Here is a 12230-nt window from a genome sequence, read left to right as displayed (position 1 = left end):
AGTGTGGGGTATCTCAGCACGTGGAGCACTCCTAGCTACATCTCACCCTGTCCCAGCTGCACAAGCAGTACTGCACTCTGCTGACAAAGAAAGTTCTGTTTCTGGGAGTAAATATCCAGGAAGGGATGGAGAGGAGACAGAGCAAGAGGTGCAAGCGCTAAGGGACTGTGGCTGGTGGAAGAGACAACAAAAGATCAGCTGGGTAGGGACCACAATGCCCAGATCCCAACCTGTGCTGAAGGGCCTTGGCTGTAGATTGAGGGACTGGAGATCAGAAAGGAGACACAGGGGTGTCTTTATTTCACAAATCAATAATTTAAACATTATTGTTTATTGGTAAAAAGTTAAATTGATTGAAATTTCTTGTCAGAAAATTGTTTTGTGGCCTATGACACCTGTACAGGCTTTATCTTCTCAATTTGCACAATGCTCAGGGCACCAACAGCAAGAGTAGGGACTCACACAAGGCAAAGCTGAGCTGTACCACTGATCAGTCCCTCTTGGCCAAGGTCTTGCTCCTTAAAACATCTGATAAGAAAAAAATGTCGACTGGTCTGTAGCTGGGCCTGTAATGGAGTAATCTCCTTCTGGAGAAAGTTTTTAAAACACCCACACTCAGGAATGTGGTGTCACTGTATTATAAGAATAAATGCAGGCAAGTGTAATGGCCTGAAGCAAGAGTGATCTATTTTATTGATCCCTAATGCACAGCTTTCACTCTGAAGAACGTCTGAAGCAATAGGCTGTAATAGCCTGCTCTCAGCCTCCAGAGAGCAAGGAAAAGTCATTGTCAGGATTTATCTTTGGGAAGCAAAGAACTCATAACCAGCCCTGAGGGGTGAAAGGCAATCATACAGAGCCTATTGGTTACTTGATAATAAAAATGCGACATTCCCAAATGTGCCAAATTATAGCCTGTTTCATACTAACAATATTATTCACTGGGGATTATGTGAAGTTTGTCCTCATTAAGGTCAGAGAATGGCCTATTTTTGCATGTCTGAAGGCAGGGAAGATGGTCCGGAGCAGCCTGAAGAATGAAAATATAACAGATGGAGGGCTGAGTTCAGCTCACAGCCACCTAGGTCTACAATAAAGAGAGAGATGGAAAGAGAGCTGGAGGCTGCATATTTGAAATGTACCATGGTGTGACATGTTTTTACATGTCATCTCTGTGACTGCTCTCTGAATCAGCTGCCAGCTATACCAGGGAGCTGGGCTTGTTGTGCATTGACTTTGCTGCTGTGGTGTTCCCATCAGCTTCCTGAAGAGCAGCTAATGCTCACTCTGCTCCATAGAAATACAGTGTTGGGACATCTTATGTGCTGTGCTAGCTCTGAAATTTAAATACCAGCACTTTATTTTCTGTGGAAGCCATAGAATTTTCTTCTCCTTCATCATATCAATCTTGTTTTGTCATGGTGGCTGTATAAATAATTCTTTAAACTTCTGTTTGTCAGAGATTTTAATTTTTATGTCAATGGCAGACTACAGTTGTAGTAGCAGTAAGTTGTAAACAACTAAAACAAGCTAAGCATCCCCAAATTTTTAATGAAAGGCACCAGGGAGGCAAACACTTTTTACAGAGAGTGATGTTTAAATTGCTGAATATAATAATGCACCACAAGCTATGTGTGTGTAAATACTCTACACAGTGGTTCATACCTCAGAGATTAAAAGTATATAGCTGAAGATATGGAGTAGGGAGTTAATGCTTTCATGTTTAAAAATGGTCCCATAATGAGGGAGGTAGCAGTGCCTTCTTATAGGTCTTAAAAAGGACATTATTTTCTTTTAATTCGAGGTCATAGTAAGCCATTTTCACTTGAGACTTAAGCATGTCCTTAGCAGAGGCTTGGAAAGAGAAGTTTATGTGCTAAGTTGGAGTCTGATTCTGAAGCTTCTACTTAAGTGAGTTGTGCTGTTGGCTTTTTGGAGATCAGTGATGTAAAACTAGACCTGTTGTATAAGACTTCAATAATGTCTTGACAAGGTTTACCAATGTCTACATCAATTGAAGAAAAATCTGTTTTCCATCCCGTCAAGTAAATATGTTAGATCACGTCTACTTCTATTTTTTTCACTGGAGAGAATGGCATCCTTGTCACTCTGCTAACAGAAAATAGTCCTGGTTTAATATGATTCTTCTTCTTGTTTTCTTTTTTATCAACAGGGGAGGCTGGAGAAAAGGGGGAGAAAGGTGCTCCAGGTCGTCCAGGCAGAGTTGGACCTCCAGGAGAAAAAGGTAACTTTGATAAAGAAGATGTCTTGAAAGTCATTCCTGAGAAAATGCTGCTGTTTCTGGTGAGATGATGATGAGGGTCCTTCTTCCTTATCCTGGTGACTAATTCTTCCTTGTGCATTTCTGTTTACTGCTGTTGTGGTTTAACCCCAGCCAGCAGCTCAGCCCCACGTAGCCACTCACTCATCCCCTGCTTTGGGTGGGGGAGAGAATGAGAAGGGTGATAGTGAGAAAACCCTTGAGTTGAGATAAAGACAATTTAATAGGGAAAGCAAAGGCCACATGCAAACAAGTGAAGCATAACAAGGAATTAATCCAGTGTTTCCCAAGGGCAGGCAGGTGTTCAGCCATGCCCAGGAGAGCAGGGCCCATCACACATAACAGTAATTTGGGAAGACAAACATCATCACTCCAAATGCCCCCTGTTCCTTCTTCTGCCCCCAGCTTCACGTACTGAGCACAGTGCCAGCAGTTAGGGAATTTCCCTGGGGTCACTTGGGATCAGTTGTCCTGGCTGTGTCCCCTCCCACCTTCTCATGCACTCCCAGCCTCACTGGTGGGGTGGGGTGATGAGCAGAAAATGCCTTAATCTTGTGCAAGCACTGCTCAGCAATAATGAATATATTTCTGTGTTGTCAACATTGCTTTGGTCACAAATCCCAAATATGGCACTCTCCGAGATGCAATGATAAAAATTAATTTAATTTAGCCAAAACCAGTACAACTACATGCACTCATTTTTAGACTAAGTATTACCTTTGGTTAAAAAGATGTATTTTGGAAATTAAAAAAAAAAATCTTTATTTTTAGAAAAGGTATCTATGAAGAAAGGCATCATAATGTTTCCTCCATAATTCTCCTGCTGCAAATGAAAACCTCATATTAGATTAGAGGGAAAAAATTCAGAAGGCTCTATTTTCTTCTTTCTTTCTTTCTTTCTTTCTTTCTTTCTTTCTTTCTTTCTTTCTTTCTTTCTTTCTTTCTTTCTTTCTTTCTTCCTTTCTTCTTTCCTTTCTTCTTTCTTCTTCTTCTTTCTTTCTTTCTTTCTTTCTTCTTTCTTCTTTCTTCTCTTTCTTCTTTTCCTTTCTTTCTTTCTTCTTTCTTCTTTCTTCTTTTCCTTCTTTCTTCTTCTTTCCTTTCTTCTTCCTTTCTTCCTTTCTTCCTTTCTTCCTTTCTTCCTTTCTTCCTTTCTTCCTCCCTTTCTTCCTTTCTTCCTTTCTTTCTTTCTTTCTTTCTTTCTTTCTTTCTTTCAATTTGAGCACTCACGATATCTTAATTAAAACCATTGAGGGAAGGCAGTAAGCCATAATAGGCAAAGATGAACATGAGTATTCCCACAATTTTTGGATATGGGAAAATGGTGATAAATTTGTTTGCATTGTAATTCAAAAATATTTTGAGCTCTTGAGAGGAATGGTGCTCAACAATGTTCAGTTATGCAGCAGAGAGAAACAGCAATTCTGTCTTGCAGGAAATTCTGTGTTTTCACATTTGTTTTCCTCCTGAAGCAAGGAGAAAATTTGACCTTCATCAGTTTTCCAGGACGTTTGTGTTCCGTAAGGTTCAAATTAGGAAGAGTCAAAGCCTTTGATTTCAATATTGAAAGGAAAGATTGACATTCCTGCCGTTAGAAGGTTGGAATTACTTTTTACTGAACTGAGTTTACAATCTTTCTTTCTATTTTAGCAATAATTTATACTTCCTTATGATGATTCATGATCCATTATGTTGTTCTTTTAGGCAGTTATAGAAGTCTGATACTGATTACCCTGGGACCAAAATCCATAGCTAGAGCTCTTCCTCCTACAGTGCACTGAAAAATGCATGACTTCCATGAGATGTGTGTGTGTGTTCAGTCAGTGTATTTCCCTTATGTAAATGTACTTTCAAGGATGACCCTTTAAAAAAAAAAGGAAACTAAAATTTTGGCTCTTGTAAGGCATTGGAGCATGAAGTGAAGTATAATGGAATTATATAGGTTAAAAGCTTTTGAAGAGCTCATCCAGTCCAACCTCCTGCTTTAAACAGGACAGACTTCAATATGAGAGCAGGCTTCACAGGGCCTGGTCCTGCAGACTTTTGAAAATCTCCAAGGATGGAGATTCCAAATACATTTTGATCATTTTGTTTCACTGGTGTAATCGTGAAAGACCTGTTGCAACTTGTAATCATTGCATTTTTCCCTTTCTCTGTGTGAGTATGAGAATAAAAGAGTCTGCATCTTGTCTAGAAACTTCTTGTAAGTAGTGGAAGACTGCAGTTAAGTTCCCCTTATCTTTCTGTATTCCAAGCTATTCCAAGCTAAGTAAAACCATCTTCCTCAACTGGACTTCGCTTTGCTTCTCGTGTATGATGGCCCAAAAATCTCTGGATCCTCTTAGGCAAAGGAATTTTTTTTATCCAGCCAATGGTCAGACTTCATCAAAGCATCAAAAGTGAGGAACATGGGACCTGGCTGAACCCATGATATTCCTGTCCACACATTTCTGCAGCTTGTCAAGCTCCTCCTGACTGCCAGGGCCATCCCCTGATGCACCAACCATTCCTGCAGCATGGAGCATCTTCTACTTCTTCTCCCTTTCCTTCCTAACGAGTGAAGGGCTCATTAGCAGCTGCTGGTTCTGCTGTGGCAGCCTTGCAGCACAGCCCTCAGCACCTGAGAGCCCTGTGGGCAGGACCATGGGCTCAGGTACATCCAGGTGAAGCAGTCCCTTTCTCAGTTGTCAGCTGCCAGGAGCAGCTTGTCCTCCCCAGATCTTGGCTACCAGACATACAGAACTGGGTGGCCAGAGAGCAGATCTTGCCAGCAGAGACAAAGGCAAGGAAAGCACTAAACAGAAAATAGATTAACAAAAATTGAATATCAATGCATGCTATATTGGTATTTTTCCAGATAACACTTTCAACTAAACACAGGCAAAATTTCTTACTACTTCTGTAGCAACATATTTTTCTGCTTTCCTTTTTGCATCCAGAAATTTCTACTAATAACCTCTTGTTTAAAATAAGTTCTAATTAACTAATCTTTCATTAATGCTGTACGTTTTGTAGATATTTGTCTTCATCAACTCCTTTTCCACAAGTGCTTTGTCAAAGAAAAAAACAGAGATACCTCAAGAACAATTTGGATTATATATCACCACTTTTCATCATGGTAGTGTATCCAGTATACTTTGAATGCCAGTGTTGACTGGATAAGCAAACAGACTTCACAGATGTAATTTCTACTCTGTGGAAAGAACACAGAAGAATATCCAAATCTGACCTGGAAAAACCTTTCAGCCTCCTGACCTTTCAGTCTCTGGTTAACCTTCACAGAGTGTATTTAATGTGTATTTATACCCTCAAGCTGCAGGAGACTGAGTATATTCTCTTCCAGCAGAATAAGGATTTTCCTATTTCTTATCCAGAAGATGGAACATTCAGATAAAGATAAAATATAACAACATGTTTGGCAAAAATCACTTGACATTGCCTTTGCTCCTAAAAACACCCATGGACAGCAACTCTGCTTCTATGCAGTCTGTTGAATTTCAGTCAGCCTATTAGCATGTGTTCAACCCCTTGTGTTTCTCTTGAAACCTGATAATTTTTGTCTTGGTCTAATATTTGGCTCCTTCTGTTGATAAAAGCTGTTAAATTTGATTCTATTTTTCTCCTCTTTGATTAAGTGATGGTTTACATGAGGGAGAAATTGTACTCCTTCTACCACATTTGTAGAGTTTTCTATTTTTGATCTTAATTTACATTATCAAAATCACACTAATCTTTTTTCTTTAATTTCTTTTCTTTCCCCTTTCTTTGCTTCATTTTTCTAGCAAGTTCATGATCAAAAAAATGTGTTTAGTTTCTTTGAATTTCATAGGTGTATAATAACCATAAAATCACTTACAAAAGAAACTATCTTTTTATGGCATATTTGACCTGAACAGCTCAAGATCAGAAAGTGCTGCAAATGTTTTTATCATATCATTTCCTCATGATATTTTCAGATTTGGCTACTTAGAAAAGTAAAAACTAAAACTTTCTGGTGTTTGCCTGAAATTAATTTTGCTCTGACTGTCCTGATGCTTCAGGGTGACATCAGAAATACTGAAGTCATTGGGTGCTGATTAAGGTTAAATTCCATTTACTTTCCTCATTGCTTTTAATTAATTGTATAGGTCAATTATGATGCATAGCATGTCAGCAGAATAGGAAACTGTGTTGGCCTTATGTAAAGCACAGAACACTGGGTCAAGTACAATGGCTGTTTCAGATGAAAGCAGTGTATACTGCAGTGCAAATTTTGGGCTGTGAAGTTCACAGAATTAACTTTCCCCACTTGCACTGATGGCTGTAGTGTGCTCTCCCATGTTGGGAGTAAACTCAGTTATTTATCTGAGTCCTGGTGCAGTCTATGAGACCGTAACTTCCATGTCTTCAAATTCCTCACAAATAGTTCAGTAACAGCACTGTCCTGTGTATATTCCCAGAGTGTCTTCCAGCAATCAAAATAAGGAGGGCAAAGTGGATTTACACTTGGAATGTGGCATCAAAGGAATAGAACATTAAAAATATGTTCTTCAAGATATTTCAATTTTCTTAGAGCCATAACCATTTAAAATGTATATTATTTGAGTATTTTAATTTCAGCCTTTATACAAGTGTACTTAATTTGTAGACAACTATAGTGGTATGTGATACAGAGTCACATACTGTTATTGGGCTTGGAATTCAACTGTCTCTACCTGTGCAGTGTTAGCACAGTGATTTTGGCTTTTGTCAGCTAACACTCTCCCGGGCAATTCTTGGGTATATTTTGGGAGCTAACACAATGATCAGCTTGCAAGATTATCCTGGCTTGAAGAGTAAGACAATTTAGAATTATGGAGTGTCCCATTCTTGACTACCTGTTTCCCACTGCCAGGGAATAGTCCCAGGCATTTAGTTGACTAATACAGACACAGCCTCTTAAGTAGAAGAGAAGACTCATTAATTTAACTGGATTGGAGCCAGAGTGCTCAGTCATTTGTATAATCAAATTCTAAAAAGAGGTAATAATATCTTAATTTATATTTTATTATTACTGATTGCTCATTAATATGTAATCAATCAATCCTTTGCATTTTTGAGTCAATTTCTACATGAATTTATTGCTCGCTAAGGAGTGCTGCAGGCACTATTCCATATAAAAGTCCTGACATTGACAGCTGTGAATTCACAAAGTGAGTATCTGGTTCAAAACTGTCTTTCAGTTCCACCTGAACTCAACAGGATTTTGAGAAAATGCTGCTAAACTGAGTGGGCAAAAAAGTGGCAGATGGGCTTCAATGTAAATAAATATATTGTCCAGGGAAATTAGGGATGCATGATTTAATCCATACTTAAATGATGCCAAAACCCCCAAACTGTCACTTAAAACTCAAGGACTGCTCTGAAGTCATTAGCAAGAGTCCCAAGGCCAAAAGAACACTGCCCATCATCACAAAAGGATGACAAAGGACAAAACAGGAAGCTTCTTTTTGCAGCTGATTTTTTTGTTCTGTGCAAAAATCTGACATGCACTGTTTCAAGAATGTTTTTCTGGCCTCTTTCTCTCAAGAAGGAGTTGAGAGGTGAGAGATGGGCACCAAAAATGTGAAAAAGAGGAGCTGCCTCATAAGGAGAAATGGGACAGGCTGAGACTCTTGTATTTGGACAGAGTAGTCTGAGGAGGTTATAATCAAGATTACAGAATCACCACATCCCATCGTACCTGAACTAGGAGGCACCCTCTGAAGCTGCTGGGGACAGATCCAGCTATTCCACCTGCAGACAGTGGCTGTGGTTGTGGGGTCTTCCTGCACCTTCTGCTGCCATCACAGGAAAAAAAGTCTTGGGCTAGAGGGACCACTGGTTTGATGAAGTTTGGTATTGTGTTGTTAACATAATTCTAACAAGACAATATTTCATGAGGGCAGTTATTTTTCTTTGCTTGTCTCCAAATAGAAACTCCTCCATTCAGGAGTGTACCATACTATTTTCATTTTTGTTTTGAATGTACTTTTGAATCCTTTAAAATTTTCTGCTGCCTTCCTGGATTGGATTTTTTCTCACTAGCTTTACTTTCCTTTGCAAATTTTCTGACTATTCTGGTTTCTAGTCAATATAGATTGATAATAATTTGCTCTTTTTTCCCCTCCTTTTTTTTTTTTTATGCAAGGCTTTAAGAATATCACTTTGCCATTATGATACCTGCCTTACATGAGTGGGTAGGATCACTACTGAGAGGTGTTTATTTTTCCATTGCCTGCTGTTGGAGTTTAGATAAATATCTTAGACTAAAAACCCTAACTTTAGGATGGCTAATGCTGGGTGAAATTGATTTGCCCCAGCTATATAAAATGCCTCCTGTGATTATGCAGTGTTCATTCATGTAAGAATATTTGTTTAGCACTGTTGGTGACACAGATGGTGGGATGGAGGGCACCCTCTGCAAGTTTGTCAATGCCACTGGCCTGTGTGGCACAGTCAACATGCTGGAGGGAAGGAATTCCACCCAGAGGGACCTGCACAGGCTTCAGGTGGCCCGTGAAGACCAAGTTCAAGGTCCTGCACCTGGGTTGGGGCAATCCCAAGCACAAATACAGACTGGGAAGAGAATGGATTGAGAGCAGCCTGGAGGCAAAGAGCATGGGGGTGTTGGTTGAAGAGAAGCTCAGCATGAGCTGCCCTTGCAGTCAGAAATGAAACCACAGCTTGGCTGCATTAACAACAGCGTGGGCAGCAGGATTTGGGAAGCAATTCTCCCACTCTGCTCTCTTGAGAAGCCTGGCTGGAGTGCTGCCTCTGGATCTGGGGCACACAACATAAAATGGACATGGACCTGCTGGAGCAAGTCCAGAGGAGAGCCACAAAGATGATCAGAGGGATGGGACACCTCTGCCTTGAAGACAGGCTGAGAGTTTGGCTTCTTCAACATGCATTAGAGAAGGCTCCAGGGAGACCTTAGAGCCTCTTCCAGTAAAGAAGAATAAAGAATATTTTACTGATTCCAGTAAAAGAGACCTACAAGAAAGCTGGAAAGGGACTGTTTACAAGGGCATGTAATAATAGGACAAGGAAGAATGGCTTTAAACTAAAATAGGGTAGATTTAGATTAGATATAAGGATGAAATTCTTTACTGTGAGGATGGCAAGACCCTGGGACAAGTTTCCCAGAGAAACTGTGGATTCTTCATCCCTCAAAGAGTGTTCAAAGGCATGTTGGATGGGGCCCTGAGTAATGTGGTCTAGTGGAAGATGTCCATGTCCATGGAAGGGATTGGTGCTAGATGATCTTTAAGGTTGCTTCCTACTCCTCTCATTTCATGATTCTATGATAAGATGTAACTTACTGTGGACATTGTTCCCTCACCAGTCACTGACCTTCGTTGGGGTGAATAATTCAGATTTTTCAATGTAAAGCAGTTCTGTAGCCTGTTGACATATATGGAATTTTCTGATTTCCAGTTGCCAATAGTTTTTTAAAAATGAAGTGTCCTGAATAAAGATTACTACTATAGCATCATTATATCCTTTAAAAATATCATTCCCATTCAAGTCAGGCTAGCAATTTGCATTGGGAATGCTGACTGCTGCAAGACTATCGAGGTGCACTGGGGAAAGGCTTTTTAATCTTCATCTATATCTTATGTTCTTTTTCTAAGTATCCTCTGCAGATTGCTGTCAAAGATGGCACTAGATTCAAGAGGCCTTTGTGTGGTTTGGTACACTTCTACTTTCCTTGTTAGGTAGGTGTCTGTGATGTCCTCTGTGTCAAATCATGAATTTGATTTGATTTGTCTTAAAATCCTTACATTTGCGAAGAAAACTATTGCTCTCTTCTTTTTAACCTGACTCAATTAAATCTGTCTGTGACACGGTGAATTTGCATTTTGGATAGATTTGTCTTTTTGGTGTCTTTTTCTGTTTCTAGGTAGTTTTATACCTTCTTGTCTGTTCCAATTAATTCTGAAGAGATTGTCCATACTCTATGACCCCCATTTATAATATTGCACAGAGTCAAACCCCTCCATTTTTCACTTGTTTTGCAGCCCACCATTCATCTCTCAAATTTTATTTCTCCACTTGTTTGTAGGCCTGCAAAAGCCACCAAGCAGATAATTTAGAAATTCCTCCTCTTCAGTTCCTTCCCAAATCCTTTAAATCTTCTGTAATTGGTTCCAGTGTATACCACCTTCATCTGAGAGATGACAGATGATTTTCTTCAGTTCTCTATTCACTCTTTGTGTTTGATTTTCTATTTTTGGTCTATGGAGACTTAATTTCTTTTATTGTCCCCATTTCTTTCCAGCTTTCACTTCCTGGTTTCATTAAGACTCCTCAGACTGCATTTTTGACAACCATAGGGCCACTAAAAAGGGCTTTACAAAAGGTATTAAAACTTTTGAAACCCTCAAGGCAGATGGGTGTCTCTTGAAACTTTGTGATTTATTCTGCAGAAGAAGCAGAATAACCAAGCCCCTGAAGTGAAAGCAGGGGTTAGTCACTGTAAGAGAAACCCAAATGTGAACAATTCTTTTAATGAGGAAAGGAGATTTAATATATGTCTTCATTGCTTGAGATAACACACTTTCCTTTTACTTCTGAGCAGAGCACATCGGTTTTACTGGCTGTGACTGAAAACAAGTTCATTTTCTAGCCAGTTTCTGTGACAAAGGAAATGAAATAATTTTATATATTTTATTTTATCTATGCATTAGATCTACGAGTTTATTTAATTTCAGGTGTGGCAGCCTGAAAAGAGAAAACATTCAAACATTTCATAATCTATAATGGTAATCCTAATTCATTAATATACAAGCAAGAGATATCATTTTCAGAGCAATTTGATAAACTGATTACTAGATGGTACTTCCAGTAGGAATAGATAAGAGAAAAATATTTTGGTTTCTGGTGAAAGCCTGTAGTGTCTGAATTTGATACTTATTAGAAACAAAGGAAAATCATTGGTGTAGGACTTGCCAATAATTAATTAGATCAACAAATCTAACACATTTACTTCTCGGAGGAAATTGTTTCTTTTTGTCTTAAAGTGACATGGGTTGTATGAGACTTCATGGAGTAATAGAGATGACATCTCTTGGCCCAGCAGTGGTCAGTTTATGTTCTGAAACTTGTTGTTGATTTCTGTTGATTTTCTCTTTTAAGTTAAAGGTAATGACAAAATGGGTCGTAAAATTATCCAACCTTCAAAAATATGCATGTCTGTCCAGCTGCAGTAGCAACAGGGGTCAACAGATCTTCAGTTGTCATAGATCCACAACTGAGGCTGAGCTATGACAGTTTGCACAAGCCCTTTTGTTGGATTCCTATAATAGATTTTCCATCTAGCTTGTCTCAGTTTCCTTGCACCTGTGTAGTTGGCCAGTGCAAAGCAGATGTTGCTTTCAGCAAAGAAGAAATCTTTTCAACAGTCATTGAAAACAACTTAAAAAATATTTCCTAAAGCAGTCTTGGGCTTGGATTTCTACAGGATGGGAACCTCAGAAGGCATCAATCCATGTAGTCCCTCCATATCCCCTCTGCTTTAATAGTGTGGTACAGAGGGAAACCTATCTCATGTGACAGTATTTATACCATATAAATAAGTCATTAAGCCCAAAGCCAGTCCTCAGCTACAGTGGAGTCACTGTCTGAGATGAAAAGTCAATTGTGTGGTATCCTTGATGTCTTCTCAACTCCATGATAGTTTTAATCTGTTCATCTATGTTTCAATGCAACAATCCTCTGTATTTTCAACATGATTATCAAGATCAGCTGAAAGAAGTTTGCAAAAGCTTTTCCAGTGGTTTTCAGCCAAGAGCTGTTGACAATTACACCTTCATGCCTTGTCAATGTCAATTGTTTAGCAAAGATAAAATCAACTGTCTAGATTGCTGTTTGTAAGTTCTTCACAAGGATTGAGCTAGACCTCTGGAGTTCAATGAATATTTGGGATATAGCATGGTTTTGTTCATTGTAA

General features: G+C 39.1%; 2 protein-coding genes across 3 annotated transcripts in view; one reads left to right on the top strand and one right to left on the bottom strand.

Moving 5' to 3' along the window:
• Window positions 1-12230, bottom strand: part of EIPR1 (EARP complex and GARP complex interacting protein 1) — a 242999-nt gene that overhangs the window by 184321 nt on the left and 46448 nt on the right. The window lies entirely within an intron of this gene.
• Window positions 1-12230, top strand: part of COLEC11 (collectin subfamily member 11) — a 36976-nt gene that overhangs the window by 19846 nt on the left and 4900 nt on the right. For both annotated transcript variants that reach the window (XM_079298459.1, XM_079298458.1), the window contains exon 3: window positions 2174-2245. In XM_079298459.1, coding sequence (XP_079154585.1) covers window positions 2174-2245 — 72 coding nt within the window. The remainder of the gene's footprint in view (window positions 1-2173; window positions 2246-12230) is intronic.

The sequence above is a fragment of the Erithacus rubecula genome (assembly GCF_903797595.1).
Source record: "Erithacus rubecula genome assembly, chromosome: 2".
Lineage (NCBI taxonomy): Eukaryota > Metazoa > Chordata > Aves > Passeriformes > Muscicapidae > Erithacus > Erithacus rubecula.
Note: the sequence above shows the minus strand (reverse complement) of the source record. Positions and strands in the feature narration are given on the sequence as shown.